This window comes from Pygocentrus nattereri, chromosome 2, assembly GCF_015220715.1.
Source record: "Pygocentrus nattereri isolate fPygNat1 chromosome 2, fPygNat1.pri, whole genome shotgun sequence".
Classification (NCBI taxonomy): Eukaryota; Metazoa; Chordata; class Actinopteri; order Characiformes; family Serrasalmidae; genus Pygocentrus; species Pygocentrus nattereri.
In genome coordinates this window covers 41656932-41682965 of record NC_051212.1, presented here as the reverse complement: position 1 = coordinate 41682965, position 26034 = coordinate 41656932, and the positions used below count along the sequence as shown (strand labels likewise).

Here is a 26034-nt window from a genome sequence, read left to right as displayed (position 1 = left end):
CAGTCCTACAATAACAAACAGACAAACAGTAAACTATTCAAATAATATGTAAATATTCAGACCAGCCTTGTGATGGACTGCTAACCTGTCCAGGGTGTTTTCTACCTTCCGCCCAATGAAGTGAGACAGTGGCAACTTTAAGAAGATGCAATAAATGTGCAGGAATGTTTGTCTTCTTTTGTAAAGTTGTTTTTTTTGGACGATCATATAAAAATGATCATTTAAAGGAAATTTTCTGCAAGTCATTTGTTTAGAATTATTTCAATGTCTATTTCTTTTCAGTTTCTTTTTTATGTTTCATTTTTAAGTAAACAAAAAAATTCCAAAAATGCTGTTTCATGTTTGCATGTCACTACGGAAACACAAAGAATTTTGGGTCATGGGTGGAGCCTTGTTTTAGCCACACCCCTGCATTTTAGATCAGGAAGTGAGACTGCATCCCTGTCCCTCATGACCACATGCTGAGCCATTAGATTCCTTTGTTTTGAAGTAAATGTGTCCCAACGTCTGAAAATCAGGGTGGAAGATGAAGAATTGTGACTACTGAAACACATGTTCTGTTTTGTGTTTTAATAAAAATATTATGATATTATGTGAGCAGCTGTTCAGAGCTGAATTCACTAGTCAGTAAACAGTCATGGCAGTGTTATGACTGATTTGGTAGTGACATATTGAACGATTCTTTTCCAAAAATTAGCATTATTGATATATAGTGTAACTTTAAGCAAAAGGATTTTACTCCAATGTCCAGCTCAGTTAAAAGTCTGAAACGTGTTTTAAACTCTGAAAAATTCTAAGCATCATCCTGCAGTGAGTTTTTTGTACAGTGTAGCTGGGTTTCCTGTCACTGTGGGCTGCAGGGCGCAGTAGTAGAGTGCAGAGTCTGATACTGCAGCAGAGGAGATGATCAGATCTACTGTTTTGCCCTGTTCCGTAGCATTCAGTCGTGGGAAAGGTGGAGTTGCATGGCTCACAGTTTTTGTCACTGAAATGAACATCAGTAAATACTCTGGTCTGGATCCAGGATACTGACGGTACCAGTGCAGGTAGTTCCCAGTGCCACTAGAATTATACTTGCAGGAGAGAGTAACTGTCTCATCTTCATGAGCATGAATCAATACTTTGTCATCCAGTGGTGCTATTGACTGTGAAACACAGCTGTCTGTGAAGAAATAGAGATCACAAAAATGTTTTTAATAATTTTTAAGAATTTGAAGAGATGAACTAGACGTTCCATACACATACACATCACCAAACTAGTTGATAATATAAAATGTAAATATGAATTTCACTGATTGAAGTCTGGTCAATTACACTTACTTAGCATGATGATGAAGACAGTCAGAGAGCAGAGAAACATCATGGTGGTTTCAGTGTGCACATTTTTCAGTGGATCTGTTAGAAAAACAGAGGAATGCAGTTTTTCTGATTTTTAATGGTCATCAGTTGTAATTGTGCCACTCTTTGCCACCTTCATTTTGTTATCATGGTGTTTATGTGATTATAGTCATAGAAATTCTTATGTATATTATATCACTGTTGTCAGACCAAAACCTCCAAAATAGTCATTTTACATGAGAAGAAAAAAACCTACTTTAGTTTTAATGTAAGTCACTGAACCAGTTTTTTTCCCAGAGTAATTTTGAGCTGTTTCTTTTGTTCCATTCTTCATGAAATTTACAATGGAAAGGACAATTGGTGTTTTCAAATAAGGTCTAAAACTGAAAATTGACAAAAATGGAGATACAAGGTTTTGTTTCCGACAATGATATGTAAGCTATGAATGCCCAAGATACGTTTAAAGTGTGATTCAGATTAGATATTTGCAACTGAAGATGTACATCAAGGAAGAATGGGAAAGAATTCCACCTACAAAGCTTCAACAATTAGTGTCCTCAGTTCCCAAACACTTATTGAGTGTTGTTAAAAGGAAAGGTGATGTAACACAGTGGTAAACATGCCCCTGTTCCAAAGAAGTTGGGACAGGGGCATGTTTACCACTGTGTTACATCAACTACTGTTGCAGGCAAAATTCAAAATGAGTGAATATTTGCAAAAAATGATAGTTTATCCATTTAAATATTAAATATCTTGTCTTTGTTGTGTATTCAATTGAATATAGGTTGAAAAGAATTTGCAAATCATCATATTCTGTTTTTATTTATATTTAACTTCACTGGAATTGGGCTTTTAAATCCAGAGAAAACTACTGGTTTTCATACAATTACAGGCCGTCCACTCCAGAGTCCAGACCTCAACATCATGAATGCTTTTGGGATTTCTTGGGTCAAAAGAAACACATAATGTAACCGACTTCTAAGACTGAACCTTTGGAAAATAAGTGAAAGCAAGTATCCACAGAAGCATGGAAGCTTTAATATCAGCAAAATGTGGACAGAATAAATACTAGCAATACGCTGTATTTGGTTGATGACTAGTTATTATATGTATTTTTCTGTTAAATATACACTCATGAGCCAAAACATTAAAACCTATACCAATGTATCTGCACTGGTACAAGTTGTGCTGGTACAAGTGGATCAGACACAGCAGTACTGCTGGAGTTTTTAAACACTGTGTCCACTCACTGTCCACTCTATTAGACACTGATATTTTGTTGGTTCATCTTGCAGATGTGAAGTCAGTGACGATAGCTCATCTGCTGCTGCATAGTTTGTGTTGGTCATCCTGTAGTCCTCGATCAGTGGTCACAGGACTCTGCCTACAGGACACTTTTGGCTGAATATTGTTGGTTGTTGGAGTATTCTCATATGGCTATACGTATATGAATTATGTTAACGATTCATAATGCATTATAAACATGGCTCTAATATGTAATGTATTTTTTGCAAATATTTATAGTCCTGTTTATGATGCCTTATGAAGTTATTATAGGGCGTTTTTACACTTGGACTGTTTCAGCACTTCAGCAGGTAAAACAGACCAAGGATCATCTATAAGTTTCTATTCAGGATAAAGTCTGTCCATGATCTGCGATAAGATGTGAGAGTTTGCGTGATTTTACCACGTTAAAGGCTCAAGCTGGGCACACAACGCCGTTTTCAACTGCTTTCACACTGAACGCTGAATCAAAATTCGCCGGGTGGAGCTTCAGTGAGGAGCACAGCTGTAAAAGGAGCCCACCACGGCAGACCCGCAGGGCCATTTTTCCAATTTTGCACAATGCACTTCAGCCAATCATTTCAGTGTGGCCAATAGGAGAGCAGCAATCAGGTCTGGTGGTTCTTCTCATCACCTGATAGGTTGGATTTATCAGGGAATGCTGACCACTTGGCGAGTGCTTTGCACACCGTGAGTGCTGTGAAAAGGGTCCGAGTTCTAATGGAATTGTGGTCTGAACGAGAAGTGATCTGAGCTCTCAAAGGACCAGGAAGAAAACTGAGTTCTCTTTATATTTCACTTACATTGTGAACACAAAAAGAACTCAGGCCGTTTGCAGTTGGTTCCCTTCCAGGTTCACTTTAACAGAACTCGGATCGGTTCTTTTAAAACAAACTAAGTGTGAAAACACTGAGAATGTATTATGAATGTGTTCATAAGTTCTTATAGACATAACATTCATAGAAAATGTTTCCATTTCTAAGGCAATCATTTAGTATTTATGACAGCTTATGCCAACAATCACAAGATACCATGAACTGAAGCAAATCACATTTTATTAACATATGGGTTTTGTACTTTAACTAATGTGAGGTTATGTAGAACTACTGTCAACAATCTAAATTCCATTATGTGTTAATGGGGCTTCATAACAGTGTTATAAATAGAATAAATGTTCTTAACTTTAGTGTAAGGTCCCTTATGTCAATGCAATGTCATTTACTTTATAGAGCATTTTATGTTATCTTGTGGTTACTTGCATGAGCTGGCCATATGTACTTATGTACTCCAATACTGCTTCATAAATACAGTGCTTATGCATGTGCTATGTGTTCCTTATGTGGGTAAACTTCAAATAAAGTGTTAACTAACAAAATAATATCAGGCTGTGGTTCTAGAAATGTCCTTGTATGTACCCACGGATTAACCTCAGGACACAAACATTTGTAAGCCTTAACAGAGAGACATGATCTTCTGGAAGATGAACACAAACAGCTCCCCCTTTTAAAACCAAAGTGATCCTGCATCCTGCGAATACTCCTTTACTGATTGACCTTTTAGATGTAAAATCAGAGGCAATAGAGCATCTATTGCTGCACAGTTTGTGTTGGTCATGCTCTAGTCTAGTCTAGTCTAATCAGTGGTCATAGGACACTGCCCACAGGACACTGCTGGCTGGATATTTTTGCTTGGTGGACAATTCTAAGTCCAGCAGTGACACTGAGGTGTTTAAAGACTCCAGCAGCTCTGCTGTGTCTGATCCACTCATACAAACACATCAAAAACTAACACAAGACCAACAGATCAGTGTCGCTGCAGTGTTGAGAATGACCATCCACTGAATAATACGTGCTCTGTGGTGGTCTAGTAACAGTTGAAGTACAGGGTAAAAGGGTGCTAATGAAGTATGCAGAGTGACAGATGGACAAAACTCTGTAGAGTGTTAAGAATCCTCTTTTAAAAGTAATGGAGCATTTCATGCTATTTTGTTGTTACTGGCATGAGCTGCTCATATGTACTCCAATATTGCTTCATAAATATGCTATTCAGTGCTTATTAATGTGTTATGTGGTCCCTACGTAGATAACCTTCAAATAAAGTGTTACCAAACAAATTAATGTCAGGCTGTGATTCTAGAAATGTTATTGTATGTACCCACTGATTAAACTCAGGGCAGGTAAACATTTGTAAACCTTCACAAAGAGAAATGATCTTCAGTGAGATGAAGACAAACAGCTCCCCCTTGTGAAACAAATGTGATTCTGCATGTGAAATATTTTTGTACAGTGCAGCTGGGTTTCCTGTCACTGTGGGCCGCAGGGCGCAGTAGTAGAGTGCAGAGTCTGATACTGCAGCAGAGGAGATGATCAGATTCACTGTTTTGTTATTTTCTGTAGTATTCAGTCGTGGGAAAGGTGGAGTTGCATGGCTCACAGCTTTTGATGCTGTATATATCATCAGTAAATACTCTGGTCTGGATCCAGGATACTGACGATACCAGTGCAGATAGTTCCCAATGTCAATAGATCCATACCTGCAGGAGAGAGTAACTGTCTCATCTTCAAGAGCATGAACTTTGTTCTCCAGTGGTTCTATTGACTGTGAAACACAGTTCACTGTGAAGAAATAAAGATCACAAAAATGTTGTAGAATTTATTAGATGTTTTTCCACTCAACTAAAGTTACTATATACATACACCTCACCACAAAGTCAATAAGAAGAAACATAAAAATGTATTTCTCATAAAAATGTGGTTATCTACACTTACCTATCATAATCATAAAGACAGTCAGAGAGCACAGAAACATCATGGTGGTTCCAGTGTTCAGATAGTGAGGAGAGATGTGGTGCTGCTGTTCAAGCATGTAAAGACTCCTCCTACATTTGTCAGTGGATCTGTTAGAAGAACAGAGGAATGCAGCTTTACTTTTTTTTGATACACATCTGTTGTAATTGGTTGTGTTGTTTTATTCTGTGCTACCTTCACTTTGTCAATGTGGTGTTTATGTGATTATACTCATAGAAATTCTGATGTTCATAATTCTTAAACTATAAATGCCCAAACTCCATTTAACATGTGACTTAGGTTAAATCTTTGATTTGAATTTCATTCGATTTTTATGTCATTTCATTCCTACTTCACGTGTTGTACACAGACTCAGCTTAATGTTCTTATTAGACTATTTAAATCTGAAGAACAAAATGTATTACCTATAATTTTAAGCATTTTTTTTTCTGATAAGTTCACTTAGACTGTGTAATGATCATATTGAAATATTTAGGGAGCTATTTTTCTACACTGTTGTGCTGTCGTAGGACATTTCTACACAGTAGACCAGTTTGTGTGTAGAGTTTTCTTCTACTTTAACAACCAGCTGTAGATTTGTAGTAATGCCTCAAAAGCTTGTAGACACAACAGTCGAATCTGTGCTGAATGAATATGTAACTACAGAACAACATTTTTTTCAGAGCCTCTTTAAAAGAATAAATGACATTTCAGAATCAGGGCCAGAACATCTGTGAATAACAAGATAAATCTGCACTCTCACATTTGAATGTTTTCACTACTCAGTGCCTCGATTCACCTTCCTCTAAAGCAAAACTCATTTCAAACCAGCAAGTCTAGATTAGACCTGCCCTCTTCTGGTCGACTTCCATCACTACACTTCTGTGTGTTACATAGTAATAACTTCCACAATGACACCCAACTACATAAAGATTATGACAGATGAGGACATGTTAAATCTACTTAATGTAGCCATGAAAGTTTTTTTTTTTTTTATTAAACAATTATTCACGATTCCTACATGCTGAATTTATCAACTGGTGACTGAGCTTGTTTTGAGAATTAACGCTGATCATTTCACTTATTTTAAGAAACTACACTTGATATGACCAGGTATATATTCTGTGTGTCCAGGAGACCAGATGGAAAGGAAGCAAGGCCAGGAACATTGGAGGTGGATTCAAACTCTTCTATCATGGTGTAGAGAGGAAGAGAAATGGAGTAGGGATAATCCTAAAGGAGCAGCTTGGGAAAAGTGTTCTGGATTTAAAGAGAGTGTCAGACAGGATCATGAGCCTGAAAGGAGTAGGCAGGAGTATTATGAGGTTAGTTGCATCGTGAAAAGAATGGTGGCAAAGGCAAAGGCTCAGGCCTATGATGAGCTGTATGAGAGGCTGGACAGTAAAGAAAGAGTAAAGGACTTGTATCGTTTGGCTAAACAGAGAGATAGAGCTGGAAAGGATGTACAGCAGGTTAGGCTGATAAAGGATAGAGAGGGAAATGTACTAGTGAGTGAACAGAGAGTGTTGAGTAGATGGAAGGAGTACTTTGAAGAACTAATGAATGAGGAAGAGAGAGAGAGGAGGACAACGGGGGGAGAGATAGTGGATCAGGAAGTGCAGAGAATTAGTAAGGTGGAAGTGAGGGCAGCTTTAAGAACGATGAAGAATGGAAAGGCAGTTGGTCCAGATGACATACCTGTGGAGGAATGGAGATGTTTAGGAGAGAAGGCAGTGGACTTTTTAACCAGGTTGTTTAACAAAATCCTGGAGAGTGAGAGGATGCCTGATGAGTGGAGAAGCAGTGTACTGGTCCCCATTTTTAAGAACAAGGGTGATGTGCAGAGCTGCAGTAACTACAGAGGTATAAAGTTGATGAGCTACACCATGAAGGTATGGGAAAGAGTTGTTGAAGCAAGGCTAAGGCAGGAGGTTCAGATCAGTGAGTTTGGTTTCATGCCTAGAAAGAGTACCACAGATGCAATTTTTGCGTTGAGAGTGTTGGTAGAGAAGTACAGAGAAGGTCAGAAGGAGCTACATTGTGTCTTTGTGGATCTAGAGAAGGCATATGATAAGGTGCCAAGAGAGGAACTGTGGTACTGTATGAGGAAGTCAGGTGTAGCTGAAAAGTATGTTAGGGTGGTGCAGGACATGTATGAGGATAGTGAGACAGTGGTGAGGTGTGCAGTTGGAGTGACAAATGGTTTCAAGATGAAGGTAGGGTTACATCAGGGATCAGCTTTGAGCCCCTTCTTGTTTGCAATGGTAATAGAATGGTTGACAGATGAGGTCAGGCAGGAGGCTCCATGGACCATGATATTTGCAGATGACATTGTAATCTGTGGTGAGAGTAGAGAGCAGGTGGAAGAGAATCTGGAGAGGTGGAGGTTTGCACTGGAGAGGAGAAGTTTGTTTTTTTTATTAAACAGTTATTCACGATTCCTACATGCTGAATTTATCAACTGGTGACTGAGCTTGTTTTGAGAATTAACGCTGATCATTTCACTTATTTTAAGAAACTACACTTGATATGACCAGAAGGCCATTACACCACATAGATTTTCAAGGAGTCATTTGTGTATGTCAAGCTTCATGCTCTTCTTCCACCACTCGGTCTTAGATAAGCAGTCCAAGTGGCATTGATAGTAATGGATGTGAACCAGAGGGAGTCTTTCTGGACGGAGCTGAAGATATTATGTTGTAAAACAGAGGAGGTGGGCTCACTGTTCTTTTGAGGCGTTGCCTGTTGCCTTAGCATTCACTGAATTAATCATGAAAACAGAGAAACAGAATAACATCTAAAGCTCCTGTGAATATGTACGAATGTTTCACAGTCACTGATAAAAGACTAACACAGGGCATCAACGTCCAGCACTAACATATATATGTATAGAGCAGCTCAGAGACAAAGAAGAATCAGCAGAAGGAATCAATAAAATGACTCAGTGACTGTTTTGCATCAAATCATTAAAAACTACAGGTTTTATTTTGACCAGTAATGGAAAATACTTGTACCGCAATAATAAAGCAGTAGAAAAAGCAGAACACCTGTACACTTACTGAGTTACACTTTTAAGAGAAAAACATTTAAAACTGCCCACAGCTCCAATAATTCTCCCTTCTTCAAGAACCAGTACCAGGTAATATTATTATCTTATGAGTGTACAATCGTTCAAAGCTGAGTTCACTAGTCAGTGAAGTAGTTCAGCCGTGTTATGATTGTTTTGTTAATGACAAAACTGAATGTTCAATCATTTGACTGAATAAAATAAACATAATTAAGACACAGGGTCACTCAAATCAAAGTCATTTTACTTCACAGTCCAACTCAGTTAAAAAGTCTGAAACGTGTTTTAAACTCTGAAAACTTTAAAGCATCATCCTGCAGTGAGTTTTTGTACAGTGTAGCTGGGTTTCCTGTCACTGTGGGCTGCAGGGCGCAGTAGTAGAGTGCAGAGTCTGATACTTCAGCAGAGGAGATGATCAGATCCACTGTTTTGTTATTTTCTGTAACATTCAGTTGTGGGAAAGGTGGAGTTGCATGGCTCACAGCTTTTGATGCTGTATATATCATCAGTAAATACTCTGGTCTGGATCCAGGATACTGACGATACCAGTGCAGATAGTTCCCAGTGTTACTAGATCCATACCTGCAGGAGAGAGTAACTGTCTCATCTTCAAGAGCATGAATTTTGTTCTCCAGTGGTTCTATTGACTGTGAAACACAGTTCACTGTGAAGAAAAAAAGATCACAAAAATGGTTTAGAATTTATTAGATGTTTTTCCACTCAACTAAACTTACTATATACATACACCTCACCACAAAGTCAATAAGCAGAAACATAAATATGTATTTCTGATAAAAATGTGGTCATCTACACTTACCTATCATAATCATAAAGACAGTCAGAGAGCACAGAAACATCATGGTGGTTCCAGTGTTCAGATAATGAGGAGAGATGTGGTGCTACTGTTCAAGCATGTAAAGACTCCTCCTACATTTGTCAGTGGATCTGTTAGAAGAACAGAGGAATGCAGCTTTACTTTTTTTTGATAGACATCTGTTGTAATTGGTTGTGTTGTTTTATTCTGTGCTACCTTCACTTTGTCAATGTGGTGTTTATGTGATTATACTCATAGAAATTCTGATGTTCATAGTTCTTAAACCATAAATGCCCAAAATCCATTTAACCTGTGATTTAGTTTAAATCTTTGATTTGAATTTCATTCGATTTTTTCATGTCATTTCATTCCTACTTCACGTGTTGTACACAGACTCAGCTTAATGTTCTTATTAGACTATTTAAATCTGACATAGAACAAAATGTATTACCTATAATATTAAGCATGTTTTTCTGATAAGTTCACTTAAACTGTGTAATGATCATATTGAAATATTTAGGGAGCTATTTTTCTACACTGTTGTACTGTCGTAGGACATTTCTACACAGTAGGCCAGTTTGTATGAAGAGTTTTCTTCTACTTTAACAACCAGCTGTAGATTTGTAGTAATGCCTCAAAAGCTTGTAGACACAACAGTCGAATCTGTGCTGAATGAATATGTAACTACAGAACAACATTTTTTTCAGAGCCTCTTTAAAAGAATAAATGACATTTCAGAATCAGGGCCAGAACATCTGTGAATAACAAGATAAATCTGCACTCTCACATTTGAATGTTTTCACTACTCAGTGCCTCGATTCACCTTCCTCTAAAGCAAAACTCATTTCAAACCAGCAAGTCTAGATTAGACCTGCCCTCTTCTGGTAGACTTCCATCACTACACTTCTGTGTGTTACGTAGTAATAACTTCCACAATGACACCCAACTACATAAAGATTATGACAGATGAGGACATGTTAAATCTACTTAATGTAGCCATGAAAGTTTGTTTTTTTTTATTAAACAATTATTCACGATTCCTACATGCTGAATTAATCAACTGGTGACTGAGCTTTTTTTGAGAATTAACGCTGATCATTTCACTTATTTTAAGAAGCTACACTTGATATGACAAGAAGGCCATTACACCACATAGATTTTCAAGCAGTCATTTGTGTATGTCAAGCTTCATGCTCTTCTTCCACCACTCGGTCTTAGATAAGCAGTCCAAGTGGCATTGATAGTAATGGATGTGAACCAGAGGGAGTCTTTCTGGAAGGAGCTGAAGATATTATGTTGTAAAACAGAGGAGGTGGGCTCACTGTTCTTTAGAGCCGTTGCCTGTTGCCTTAGCATCCATTGAATTAATCATGAAAACAGAGAAACAGAATAACATCTAAAGCTCCTGTGAATATGTACGAATGTTTCACAGTCACTGATAAAAGACTAACACAGGGCATCAACGTCCAGTAATAACATATATATGTATAGAGCAGCTCAGAGACAAAGAAGAATCAATAAAATGACGCAGTGACTCTTTTGCATCAAATCATTAAAAACTACAGGTTTTATTTTGACCAGTAATGGAAAATACTTGTACCGCAATAATAAAGCAGTAGAAAAAGCAGAACACCTGTACACTTACTGATTACACTTTTAAGAGAAAAACATTTAAAACTGCCCACAGCTCCAATAATTCTCCCTTCTTCAAGAACCAGTACCAGGTAATATTGTTAACTTATGAGTGTACAATCGTTCAAAGCTGAGTTCACTAGTCAGTGAAGTAGTTCAGCCGTGTTATGATTGTTTTGTTAATGACAAAACTGAATGTTCAATCATTTGACTGAATAAAATAAACATAATTAAGACACAGGGTCACTCAAATCAAAGTCATTTTACTTCACAGTCCAACTCAGTTAAAAAGTCTGAAACGTGTTTTAAACTCTGAAAACTTTAAAGCATCATCCTGCAGTGAGTTTTTGTACAGTGTAGCTGGGTTTCCTGTCACTGTGGGCTTCAGGGCGCAGTAGTAGAGTGCAGAGTCTGATACTGCAGCAGAGGAGATGATCAGATCCACTGTTTTGTTATTTTCTGTAACATTCAGTCGTGGGAAAGGTGGAGTTGCATGGTTCACAGCTTTTGTTGTTGGAAATATCATCAGTAAATACTCTGGTCTGGATCCAGGATACTGACGATACCAGTGCAGACTGTCTGCAACCCGATCATACTTGTACTTGCAGGAGAGAGTAACTGTCTCATCTTCAAGAGCATGAATTTTGTTCTCCAGTGGTTCTATTGACTGTGAAACACAGTTCACTGTGAAGAAATAAAGATCACAAAAATGTTGTAGAATTTATTAGATGTTTTTCCACTCAACTAAAGTTACTATATACATACACCTCACCACAAAGTCAATAAGAAGAAACAAAATATGTATTTCTGATAAAAATGTGGTTATCTACACTTACCTATCATAATCATAAAGACAGTCAGAGAGCACAGAAACATCATGGTGGTTCCAGTGTTCAGATAATGAGGAGAGATGTGGTGCTACTGTTCAAACATGTAAAGACTCCTCCTACATTTGTCAGTGGATCTGTTAGAAGAACAGAGGAATACAGCTTTACTTTTTTTTGATAGACATCTGTTGTAATTGGTTGTGTTGTTTTATTCTGTGCTACCTTCACTTTGTCAATGTGGCCTCTTTAAAAGAATAAATGACATTTCAGAATGAGGGTTCAATCATTCAAAACTCTGTTTACTAGTCAATAAAGACGTTTGGCCGTGTTATGATTGGTTGGGTAGTGACAAAGTGACAGTGAGTTTTTGTACAGTGTAGCTGGGTTTTCTGTCACTGTGGGCTGCAGGGCACAGTAGTAGAGTGTAGAGTCTGATACTACAGCAGAGGAGATGATCAGATCCACTGTTTTGTTATTTTCTGTAACATTCAGTCGTGGGAAAGGTGGAGTTGCATGGCTCACAGTTTTTGTAGCTGGAATGAACATCAGTAAATACTCAGGTCTGGATCCAGGATACTGACGGTACCACTGTAGACTTCTTGCAACACGATCAAACATATATTTGCATGAGAGAGTAACTTTCTCATTTTCAAGAGCATGAGTTGTGTTCTCCAGTGGTTCTATTGACTGTGAAACACAGATCTCTGTGAAGAAATAAGGATTTTTAATTTTTAGTTGAAGCAAACTTATCAAACATACACAACACCAAACAAGGTGAAACGTAAAAATTTCACACAGATTTAAATGTAGTAAATTCTACTCACCTATCACGATGATAAAGACAGTCAGGGAGCACAGAAACATCATGGTGGTTCCAGTGTTCAGATAGTGAGGAGAGATGTGATGCTACTGTTCAAGCATGTAAAGACTCCTCCTACATTTGTCAGTGTATCTGTTAGAAGAACTGAGGGATGCAGCTTTTCTGTTTTAACGGTCACCATCTGTTCTTTCTTCTGTTCCACCTTTGATAAAATGGCGTTTGTGATTATACTCATAGAAGTCCTTACGTACATAATACTTCAACTATAAATGCCCAAGAGAAGTTAAAAATGTGATTTAGATTATATGTTAGATTTTAATTTGACTGATGTTGTAACTCAGAGGAGACCTGCAGTTCTTCATCTTCATTTCTGAATCTGATGCACAAAAACTTTTGCACTTGTTTAAATTTCTAACATTTCACTATTTTTTAATGTGATTTCCTCCACACTTCATGTTTTACACAGACTCAGCTCAATATTCTTATTAGGCTCATTAAATCTGATATCACAAGATTTCCAACCTATAATTTTAATGATATTTTCTGATCATTTAAGGTGTCTAATGATCATAGGGAGTTATCTATAGAAATGCTGTGTTGTAGGACATTTCTACACAGTAAGATTCATGTGTGGAGTTTTCTCAGCCTTTTACAACCAGCTGTATATTTGTAGTAGCGTCTCAAAAGCTTATTATAAGGAGACATACTTTAACAGTGGCAGCAAAAGTGGCTAAACAGAGGCACAACACTCAAACCAATGCTGAATGAATATGTACCTACAGCAGACGCTCTTATCCAGAGCGACTTACAGAAAGTGCTTTGTCTATCTAGAGAAAGTATCTTTGCTAGTTACCAATAGCTTAGAGAAAAGACAGTCCTGAGCTCAGATACTGCTAGAAACAAAAAGTCACTGATGATAACATTCTACATGATAACATTCTCTGGACTGGCGACCTATCCAGGGTGTATCCTGCCTTCCACCCAATGACTGCTGGGATAGGCTCCAGCACCCCCCCGCGACCCTGAGGGAGAAGCGGCTTGGAAAATGGATGGATGAATGGATGAATGCATTTTCCCTCAATTCAGCTTCCTCAAAAGCCTAACTCACTTCAATCCAGCAAATCTAAACTAAAGCTGCCCTCCTCTGGTAGACTTTCATTATTACATCTCTGTGCTACATACACTCTCAGAGATAAAGGTACGTCACTGTCACTGGGGCAGTGCCCCTCTTGTCACTGTTTATCATAAGTTTATTCAAATTATTCCTACATGTTGATTTTATGAAGCATCTCTTTCCACTGGCAGATAATTGAGCTTGATTTGAGATCATTAGAGATCTGATCATTTTACTTATTTTAAGAATTTACAATTAATATGATCAGAAGGCCATTACACCCCATAGATTCATTATTTATTTCTTCTTGCACCACTCACACTTAGAGAAGAAGTTCAAATGACCAGAGGGAGTAAGTGGTGCTGAAGAGATCACGTTGGTGTAAAACAGAGGTAGTGGGCTCACTGTTCTTTTTTTTGGAGTCGGCTGCTCGAGGAGTCAATTGCCATAGATTTAACCATGAATTTCGACATCTGTCCAAAACTGACGTTGAACTGTAAGCAGACCTTGCAACAAAACAATGGGCCATATAGAATGGCTGAAATGGAGGATTATGGAATGGCCAAGTCAAAGCCCAGTTCTAAACTCCATAAAAATGCTATGAGAACTTTTAATTGACAGTACAGACAACAAAACCTTCAAACATCACTCATCTGAAGGGGATCTGTAAGGAGAAGTAGACAATTTCTCCAAGTTGATGTAGGAAACAGATAATGAGAAATGCCTGCAAGAAGTAGTTTCTACCAAGCTAATAACACTAGCATCAGTCATAATTGACCAAACTTCTAATGTCGTCTAGATTTCTCTCCTTCTCTATCCATGCTAGTCATACTTCTTTCTTTTTAGTTCAAAATACGCATAAAACTACTAAACTGCCACTGGGGAGGTACCTCACTTGACCAAGACATGGTACGTTCCAGGGGACATCTTCAGTACCTCTATAGTGAACCACAATCCATTACAAATATATATTTTAATTGTTTTGACTCCACACTCCCCGCCTTGTCTTCAGGCTTTTTATTGTATTGCTCCATTCTAAAACACTAGATTGTGAAAAATTCAAAATATGGATTTGGATGCAATTGGACATTAAACCATTGTTACATTTGAGGGTAAATTTACATTGTTTACAACATAATGAACAGAATTTTACTTCTACAATGCATTTTGTGTGACACTGTAGTTTTATGATGTGGTCTGAACTCATCAAGTCAAATTTATTAACCACATGTTCTGTGTATTTGGCTGAGCAAGAGAGCAACACCTGACAGGAAACCCAATACAGAACCACATCACCTCATCACACAGTCCGTTCTTCTACAGTGTAGCTGGGTTTCTTGTCACTGTGGGCTCCAGAGCACAGTAGTTGAGTGCAGAGTCTGATGATTTAGCAGAGGAAATCAAGAGATCCACTCTTTTATTCTGAACCTTAGCAGAGAAGCCAGGTAGTAGAGGGTCACTCAAACTCCATGATTCAAATATATATAGTAGGTAGTCCAGTTCAGATGAGGGATACTGGCGATACCAATAAAGCCTGTTCACGTTGCTGCTGCTGTAGCTGCAGGAGAGGGTAACAGTATCACCCACTGAAACCTGCTTTTCAGTTTCCAATGGACTGATTGAAGAAATTCCACCTGATATAAAAGAGAAAAACATTTTATAACCAAGCTTAAAGGCTAAATCCAAAGCCACTGTAAAGAATTATACAAACTTTCTTTTGCTTTTTTTATTGTAGATGTGAAAATGAAGTTTGAAGTATGTGGTGTTATGTAATATATTTTAAAATGTAAGAAATGTAGTCTGTACATTTCATACTTACATACCTACAAGCACTGTCACAATGAAAAATGAAAAATCACAATGCAAATGTTGAAGGCATATTGAGAGATCCTCTTTAAGAGCACAGCAATAAAGAACATTAAAACAATCAGGAAGAAAGAATCTACTGTGGTGTCAGTCTGCTCCTCCTCCTAGATCACAACCTGTCCCCATTTTCTGAGTGCTGATGATGTCATACAGTAACAGTGATATTAGATATGAGGTAATTCACTTACATATTGAAGGAGAAATGAAAAACAAGTGAAAAACAGGAGTTTCCTCCTGACTGGAGATCTAAATATTATTGGAAGATGTAAAGAAAATGGACTCTATGACAACCATGAAAGACCTCATAGACCACCAGAACAATCAGCATCAGATAGTCAGTAATTTATGCTTTCATGTTTGAAAGATCAAAGAAAATCAAGCTCTACTTCTACTATAAAATAAATCCAGAGGTGTTTCTGTCCAGCGTTCCTCTGTGTGCTCAGTGATGAGGGTCTGATATGTATAGCTTTCAAGAAGCTCTTACTCAGAAATGGCAATACAATGATAGGCTGACCGCTCCAGAGTCCTGACCTCAACATCAGTGAATGCTTTTGGGATTTCTTGGATCAAGAGAAGCACAGTGTAACGCCGGGGAGCGAGGAGGCAGACGCATATACGGAGATAAGAGACTTTTATTCAGGGCAAATCCAAAATCAGGGTCAAGACAGTCCAGGTTCAGGTAACCAACATGAAGAGCAGGAGGAACAGACATGACAAGGAACACAGAAGTCCAAACACTTAACAAAAACTCTTCAAATAATACATATACTACACACACAAGCCTTACATCAAACAGCACATACAAACAGTACAAAGACCAACGAAAACATAAGGCAAACACGGGGCTTATAAAGCACAGGGAAAACAAAGGACAGGCGGAAAACAGGTGGCGACAATCAGGGGCAGAGTAACAAAACAAGGGGCCAGACTAGGAAACCAAAACAAAGGAAACATGTGGACTAGACCAAAACAAAACACAAACACATGGACAGAACTGAGAGGGGCCAATCGTGACACACAGAAAGTAACCAACTTCTAAGACTGAACTTTTGGAAAACAATTGAAAGTGTCCAGAGAAGAACGGAAGCTTTAATTTCGGCAAAATGTGGACAGTAAACATTAGCAATACGCTATATTTGGTTGCTGACTAGATATTATATGTATTTTTCTGTGAAACTTGCTCTCATGAGCCAAAACATTAAGACCACCTCTTTGTATGTGCACTCATTATCCATTGTATCAGTTCCACTTACCATACTGGTGCATGCTGTAGTTCTACAATAACAGACCATAGTTGATTTCTATAATTTGTTAGCTTTTTTACCCTTTTCTTCAGTGGTCAGGCCCCCACATGACCAACAAAAAGCAAATATTGTTTGGGTGGCGAATTGGTATGAGTGGATCGTTAGCGCAGTAGGCGTCAGTCTCATAAACTGAAGGTCGTGAGTTCGATCCTCACACGGGGCAATGAAACTTGGGGCAGTCGTAGGCTGGAGGTTAGGGAACCAGCCTTGTGACCGGAAGGTGGCTGGTTCGATCCCCAGAGCCGACAGCAGATGACTGAGGCGTCCTTGGATGCTGCACACAGGACACTGTTGGCTGGATATTTTTGATTGGTGGTCTATTCTCAGTCCAGCAGTGACGGTGATTGCATGGAGTGGAGCAGCAGAAGTGATTGTTAAAGCCTAAAGGATTGAAAGTGTGATATTTAGGCTTTATATTTGTGCACAGTTAACACTTCAGTGGAAGGCTGCCTGCATGAAGACATCATAACACCTGAAGAAGTAGTGAATGATGTACTTCTAGAGTTGACTCTTATGAAGGGTGTTTTATGAAGTAAAAGCAGTGAGCTTGGCATTTGAACTGGTTGACATGAGGGCGATAGATATTTACACCTTTTGTAACACCTTAAAACTGAACTTTACAATGGAGACTGTGTTTTTACTTAGGCCTCTGCATAGCCTTGTATAAGCTCCATCATTTGAGGAAGGCACCTTTATAACAGCTTTATAAATGAAACAAACTGCCCCTAACTTTAATTTAAGTTCCCTTATGTCAGCAACATGTTTTTTACTTCATAAACTTTATACATACAACATGTCATCTTGTGGCAACCTTATATAAGCTGTTCATGAAAACTTTATAAAAACATTATTCAGTGCTTGTTCATGTGTAAAGAAGTCCTTATATAGGTAGCCTTAATATGAAGTGTTACCCAAAACTGCATTGCATTATTTGAAAGCTACTTAGAAAGGAGCACCATAACACATGCATAAGCATTTAATAACATATTAATGAGGCAATACTTTAGTATTCATAACAGCTTATGCCATTAATCACAATATATCATAAACTGAAGTTAAAGACATTTTAATAACATGCGTGTTTTGTACTTTAACTCATGTGAAACTATGTAGAACTGCTATAAACCTCTAAATTAGACCTTCCTTATAAGTTTTATTACTTGTGAATGAGGCTTCATAACAGTGATATAAACAGAACAAATGTCCTTCAGTTTAGTTTAAGGTCCCTTGTGTCAATGCAGTGCTGTTTACCTTTTAGAGCATCTTATAGATTTGCTTCATAAATATGATATTCAGTGCTTATGCATGTGTTATGCAGCCTTTATGTAGGTAACCTTCAAATAAAGTATTACATAACAAACTAATGTCATGCTGTGGTTCTAGAAATGTTCTTATATGTACCCACTAAATAAACTCAGGGCAGGTAAACATTTGTAAACCTTAAGAAAGAGAAATATGATCTTCAATGAGATGAAGACAAACAGCTCCCTCTTGTGAAACAAATGTGATACTGCATGTGAAATGTTTTTGTACAGTGTAGCTGGGTTTCCTGTCACTGTGGGCTGCATGGCGCAGTAGTAGAGTGCAGAGTCTGATACTGCAGCAGAGGAGATCTCCAGATGAACCGTCTTATTCTGTTTATTAAGTGAGATGGACAATCGCTCATCAAGTGTTTCAGCCTTAGTTATGTGTCGATTGGATTCCATGATCAGCAGCAGGAACTCTGGTCTTGATCCAGGCTTTTGCTGATACCAGTGGAGACTGTTAACATATCCATCATATGTGCAGGACAGTGTGGCGTTGCTGCCTTCACTCAATAACATGCTGGTTTGGTTCTGTTTGATGATGTCAGCAGTTTCTCCTGTAAAGAAAAGCACAGAAATGTTCAAAACGTAGACTTTTTTAAGATTTTGACACATTTAAAAGATTCTCTTATTTAACTGTAATTCCTTAAAATATGATGTGTGTCACTGATGACTCACCAAAACTGGAAACAGCCATGAAAACAGAGAAGAAGAGCAGCATGATTGTTCAGATCTCCAGCATTAGACATTCATGGCTGTGTTGTCTCTCTGTTCTTATGTGTTCTGTATCTTCCCACTTGTAGCTCCACCCACTCCTAGTTCACAGTGAAGCTCATACATCACAACTCTGATCTCATTTCATCAGCCACTGTGTTAAAAGACTAACACAGGGCATCAACGTACAGCAGTAATATATACAGTACAGAGCAGCTCAGAGACAAAGAGAATCAGCAGAAGGAATCAATAAAATGACTCAGTGACTCTTTCACACCAAATCATTCAACTCTGCACTGTTAGAAATAAAGGTACCATGCAGGTACAAGATTCTGGTACAGGTCTGATTGTGTACCATAAATACTTTTTTTTTCCAGTGGAAAAGTAGATATTTGCATTTTTTAAATAAACTAATGTCTTAACATAGAACAATACAATAAATATACAACTTAGAAAATATAATTTTAATGGATTATGATACAGTTTTGTTTCCTGGCTAAAGGTGCAGAGATGTACCCCTGAGGGCACCACCACAAGGACAAAAAAGGTACTGCCCCAGTGACAGTGTCGTCCCTTTGTTTCTGAGAGTGTACTGTACAGGTTTTATTTTGACCAGTGATGGAACATTTTTGTACTGCAATAATAAAGCAGTAGAAAAAGCAGAACATTAATACACTTATTCAATTACACTTTGAAGGAAAAATATAGCATTTTTATTTCTTACATTTTGAACATTTAAACCTTCAAAATACTATATAAATAAAGAGTAAGGATACATTTAAAACTGCCCACAGCCCTGATCATCCTACCTTGTTCAAGAACCAGTACCAGGTAATATTATTATCTTATGAGTGTACAATTGTTCAAAGCTGAGTTCACTAGTCAGTGAAGTAGTTCAGCCGTGTTATGATTGTTTTGTTAGTGACAGCATTGAATGTTCAATCATTTGACTGAATAAATTAAACATAATTAAGATACAAGGTCACTCAAAGCAAATGGATTTTACTTCACAGTTCAACTCAGTTTAAGACTGAAAAATTTAAAGCATCATCCTGCAGTGAGTTTTTGTACAGTGTAGCTGGGTTTCCTGTCACTGTGGGCTGCAGGGCGCAGTAGTAGAGTGCAGAGTCTGATACTGCAGCAGAGGAGATTGTCAGATTCCCTGTTCTGTAGCATTTAGTCTTGGGAAAGGTGGAGTTGCATGGCTCACAGTTTTTGTAGCTGGAATGAACATCAGTAAATACTCTGGTCTGGATCCAGGATACTGACGATACCACTGCAGACTGTTTGCAACACGATCAAACACATATTTGCAGGAGAGAGTAACTTTCTCATCTTCAACAGCATGAGTTGTGTTCTTCAGTGGTTCTATTGACTGTGAAACACAGTTCTCTGTGAAGAAATAAGGATTTTTTTAAGTAGAACCAAACTAATCATACACATCACCAAACAAGAAGATAATAGAAAACACAAAGATGTATTTCACACAGATTTAAATGTAGTAGATTATACTCACCTATCATGATGATAAAGACAGTCAGGGAGCACAGAACCATCATGGTGGCTCCAGTGTTCAGATAGTGAGGAGAGATGTGGTGCTACTGTTCAAGCATGTAAAGACTCCTCCTACGTTTCTCAGTTTGTTAACATGGTGGTTTTGTGATTACAGTCATAGAATTTATTATGTATATAATATGTCATGTATAAATACCCAAGATAAGTTTAAAATCAAGCTCAAGTATTGAGTAATGTCATTGGAATAAGACAGTTCATAAAATCAATGTAGGAACATTTAAATATTTGCAGAAATGTGAGGGGTACTCACTTTTGTGATATATATATATATATATATATATATATATATATATTGAAGCAATAGAACATGCGAGGGAGTGTGTTATTGCGAAATAACATCTCATATCTGTGATCAAATCACAGCCATAGGTCATAATGATGATGTGATAACACTCAACCTTGAGTGTTTTATTGCTTTTATACAACAGTTAAATAAATAAATAAAGAAATCAATAAATTGGGCTGTGAGCGTATCGTTTAATGTCTTAATGTTCGCAGTTCCTTCCGCCAAATTATAGTTCCTTAACAAGCAGCTTGTTGCTACATCAGAGTAACGAGCTCCACACACTTGCTGCTCAGTCTGCAGACTGAGCCATAAGACATAATATCAAGTTTAGCTCAGTTTTATCAATTTTTGCCAGATCAATATTAATGTTTTGTTCCAGCCAGTCAGTAAAGCATCTTGCAGCCAATTTTGTTTGGCGAATGGTATTCGGTTCATTGCCGGCTAATTCCAGGTTGTTTAGCTGTTCTTCTGTCTCAGCTGCCGACTGAAAAGCTGCTCAGTGGTGATGACAGTTTCAGAATTTAGTGTAGTCTCATCTTCAGAGTCTGACCCAATTGGCTGTCGGTCAAGTATCCATTCCCTGTTTGTGTGCAAATTAAGAAGTAAAATCGTTCAAATGGCTTGAGCATCTCCTACAGCTATCACAGTCGCTGCTTAGCAATTGGCTTCTCAGTGGAGTGATACTGTGTACTGCGTACGAAATAACAGCACAGTTAGAACGCCTCTCAACCAATCATCTTGCATGGCCGGAACTAATATTGAATTAATATTTACCTACAGAATAACATTATTGCAACTCTCAGGATCAGACTGAAAACTTCAGACTTTTCTTAAGGTTGTTTTACTTGGCCTCTCACTTCAGTTCCCCTGCAAGAGCATAACTCCCCTCAATCAAGCAAATCAAGATCAAACCTGCCCTCTTCTGGTGGACATCCGTCATTACATCTCTGGTTGACTTGGGGATAACTTTTCAATTACATATTATCAAGTTTATTGGCAAACATTGTGTTGTTGGTAGTGGCAAATGAAAAGATCATAGATTATTATATCTAACATTTTTCATTATGATGCTGCAATAATATAAGATTAATCAACTTAAATCTAGACTGGTTTATTCATTAAGGGTCTTTATGCATTGTCAGATAATTAAGCTTGTTCTGTGAGATGATGCTGATAAGTTTGTTTATTCTAAGAAATAATGCTTGGAATGATTATAAAGGCCATTACATAATATAGATTATTGTGTCAGACATTCACAAAACTATTATCAATCTTATTGTTATTAACATTGTTGATAGGGTTAGCTACCCTATACAGTTTTGGATGCTGGAAAAATCATCAGTAAATACTCTGGTCTGGATCCAGGATACTGCCGATACCAGTGCAAATAGTTCCCGGTACCTCTATATTCATACATGGAGGAGAGAGTAAGTCTCTCGTATTCAACCTCTGTTTTGTTCTCCAGTTGTGCTATTGACCGTGAAACAAAGTTCTCTGTGAGGACATACAGATCAAAAACATTTTCTTATAGAATTGTTATAAGATACTTCCGAGTCAAAATAAAGGTTGATTGATTGATTGATTGATTGAAGATGGATTGTTATTTTACCAAACTTATCATACACCAACATCTCACCACAAAGTCAATAACAAGAAACATAAATATGTATTTCAGATAAAGTCGTGGGCTGGAGTTTAGGGAACCAGCCCTGTGACCGGAAGGTTGCTAGTTCGATTCCCTTGGCTAACAGTCCATGACTGAAGTACCCTTGAGCAAGACACCTGACCCCCAATAGCTCCATGGGCACCATGGATAGCGCTGCCTACTGCTCCAGGCAAGTGTGCTCACTGCCCCCTAGCGTGCATGTATGTGGGTGTTTCACTGCACGGATGGGTTAAATGCAGAGGTCTAATTACACAGTGTGCAAACACAGTGACGAATGGTTGTGGATTCTATTCTAAAAGTGTGGTTAATCTGTTGTAATTGTGGATCTGTTATAAGAACATGGATAAATGGATGAAGCTTGTCTTTTTTAAGGTCATCAGCTGTAACTGGTTCCGATATTTCACTCTGTGTTACCTTCATTTTGTCAACATGGTGTTTATGTGATTATGCTTATAGAAATGTTTTATTTATATAATATGTAAACTATATGAATGCCAAAGATAAGTTTAAAGTGGGATTAGATTAGACCTTTAATTTGAATTTGAATGATGTTGTAACTGAGAAGAGACATGTAGTTCTTCTAGCCTCTGTGTAATTTGTTCTCTGTTGTGTTTAGTCTGTGTTTCTGTTTATCATGTCTATTCTCCGATCTCTCCATGTTGGCTCCTTGACCCTGACATTGGATTTGCCCCTAATAAATCTCGCATCTCTACATGGTAGGTTAATTAGTGTGTGGAGTTTTCTCAGCCTTTTACAACCAGCTATAATTTTGAAGTAATATCTTAAGAGCCTATTACTATAGATTTACTTTAACAATGGCAGCAACAGTGGATAAATGCATAACACAACACAACCTGTGCTGAATGAAAGTGAACCTACAGAATAACATTTGTTTCGGAGCCTTTTTAAAAAGAAGAAAGAAACATAAGTAAATAAAAAATCAGTATCAGTGTTGTATGCAAGAAGCCGCAGAGCATCTGTGAATAACTAGACAAAACTGCAGTCTCAAATTCCCATTTTTTTTTTCTCAATCCCTCCATTCAACGTCCTCAGAAGCTTAACTCACTTCAGTCCAGCAAATCTAGATTAAAGCTTCCCTTTTCTGGCAGACTTCCATCACTACATCTATGTGTTTTACACAATAATAACTATAATAATACAGTAATAATTATTTTTAGATTTATTCAAATTTTTCCTAAATATTGACTTTATGAATTGTATTATGACTGAGCTTGATTGAGAAATAGTGCTGATCATTTTACTTATTTTCAGAAACAACCCTTGGCCATTACGCAACATATATTTTCATGGATTTATGTCATTCTCTTCTTCCTCCTCTCACTATTAGAAAAAAATCCCAATGACTACATAACCCATGAACCCCCTAGGCTTGGATCCTTTGACCTGCAACAGGCTGCTGCCATGCTGGAACAAACAATTATTTCAAATAAATAGGGTCATAGATAAATTGGTTATTATCTACACCATCAGTTGGCCACCCTGAACAGTGCAAATAATCACAATTGTTTTGATTTGTTTTGCAGAGTCTCAAAAAGGTCCGCCTGGTGTTTGCCACTGCAGGCATGTGGGAAACAATAAAAGAGTCTTTAAAACTTTGAGGTTGTCTTGTGTTTTTGTCCATTACACTAGCTCACAGCATGGAACGGACGAGAGCTCCGTTACACTCTGTAAGAGCACAGCACTGAAGAACATTAAAACAATCAGGAAGAAAGAATCTACTGTGGTGTCAGTCTGCTCCTCCTCCTAGATCACAACCTGTCCCCATTTTCTGAGTGCTGATGATGTCATACAGTAACAGTGAGATTAGATATGTAGTAAGCTACTTCCATACTGATGGAGAAATTTGGTGGGGGAGGGAGATGACTGTCGATTGTTAAGGGGTTTGAAGCTTTCTGTTTGTACACAGTTAGGGAGTAGTTTGAATTTGGGGCTTTTGCATAATTTGGAAGAAGCATAACTTTAAAATGTGCAATAAAAACCTGATTTAAAAGCTATTTCCACATCCTTTTGTGCTGAGGCCTTTGAAAATCTTAGCTGAAAGAATGAACTTAATTAGAATGAACACTTAATTAGAAGGCTACCTATGTAAGGACAACATAACACATGCATAATCAATGAAATAATGCATTTCTCAGGCAATACTTGAGTATTTATCAAAGCTTATACCAATATTAGCAAGATACTATAAACTAAAGTGAATGATTTTATTAGCATAAGTGTTTTGTAATTTAACTCATGTGGCACCATGTAGAACCAACACAAGCTTCTGAACTACACCTTCCTTCTAAGTTCCATTACTTGTGAAAGAGGTTTCCTAACACTGTTATAAATAAAACAAATGTCCTTCACTTTATTTAAAGGTCCCTTATGTCATTGCAATGTCATTTGCTTCACAGAGAATCTTATGTCATCTTTTGGTTACTACCAATAGCTGGTCATAAGTATTCAAATAAATCTGCATAAAAATGGTATTCCTTATGCATGTGTTACGTAGTCCCTATGTAGGTAACCTTTAAATAACATACTACTTAACAAACTAATGTCAGGCTGTGCTTCTAGAAATGTTCTTATATGTACCCACTAAATAAACTCAGGGCAGGTAAACATTTGTAAACCTTAAGAAAGAGAAATATGATCTTCAGCAAAATGACAAAGACAAACAGCTCCCCCTTGTGAAACAAATGTGATTCTGCATGTGAAATGTTTTTGTACAGTGTAACTGGGTTTCCTGTCACTGTGGGCTGCAGGGCGCAGTAGTAGAATGCAGAGTCTGATACTGCAGCAGAGGAGATCTCCAGATCAACCGTCTTACTCTGTTTATTAAGTGAGACGGACAATCGCTCAAGTGTTTCAGCCTTAGTTATGTGTTGAGTGGTTTCATCAACCAGGAGCAGGAACTCTGGTCTTGATCCAGGCTTTTGCTGATACCAGTGGAGACTGTAAACATTTCCACCATACGTGCAGGACAGTGTGGCGTTGCTGCCTTCACTCACTAACATGCTGGTTTGGTTCTGTTTGATGATGTCAGCAGTTTCTCCTGTAAAGAAAAGCACAGAAATATTCAAAACTTTGACACATTAAAAAGACATAGGTTCTCTTATATAAGTGTAATCCCTTAAAATATGATGTGTGTCACTGATGACTCACCAAAACTGGAAACAGCCATGAAAACAGAGAAGAAGAGCAGCATGATTGTTCAGATCTCCAGCATTAGACATTCATGGCTGTGTTGTCTCTCTGTTCTTATGTGTTCTGTATCTTCCCACTTGTAGCTCCACCCACTCCTAGTTCACAGTGAAGCTCATGCTTCTCAACTCTGATCTCATTTCATCTGATCATGCAGTGATTGGCTGGTAAACAGAACAACATCTAAATCTCCTGTGGAGATCAATGAATTTTTCACAGTCACTGTGTTAAAAGACTAACACAGGGCATCAACGTACAGCAGTAATATATACAGTACAGAGCAGCTCAGAGACAAAGAGAATCAGCAGAAGGAATCAATAAAATGACTCAGTGACTCTTTCACACCAAATCATTAAACACTACTGTACAGGTTTCATGTTGACCAGTGATGGAAAATACAGGTACTGCAATAATAAAGCAATAGAAAAAG

The 26034-nt window shown here is 37.8% G+C and overlaps 2 gene segments (V, D, J or C); both read right to left on the bottom strand.

The window, feature by feature from the left end:
• Positions 1 to 18417: 18417 nt before the first annotated feature.
• LOC119261862 lies at positions 18418 to 18961 on the bottom strand (the record flags this gene model as incomplete). The annotated part of the segment is given in 2 exon segments: positions 18418 to 18713; positions 18835 to 18961. Coding segments are annotated over 2 exon segments (339 nt in total), but the record flags the coding sequence as incomplete, so codon positions are not given.
• Positions 18962 to 24048: 5087 nt separating this feature from the next.
• On the bottom strand, positions 24049 to 25692 carry LOC119264948. The segment is given in 3 exon segments: positions 24049 to 24099; positions 25154 to 25455; positions 25566 to 25692. Coding segments are annotated over 3 exon segments (396 nt in total).
• Positions 25693 to 26034: the final 342 nt, after the last annotated feature.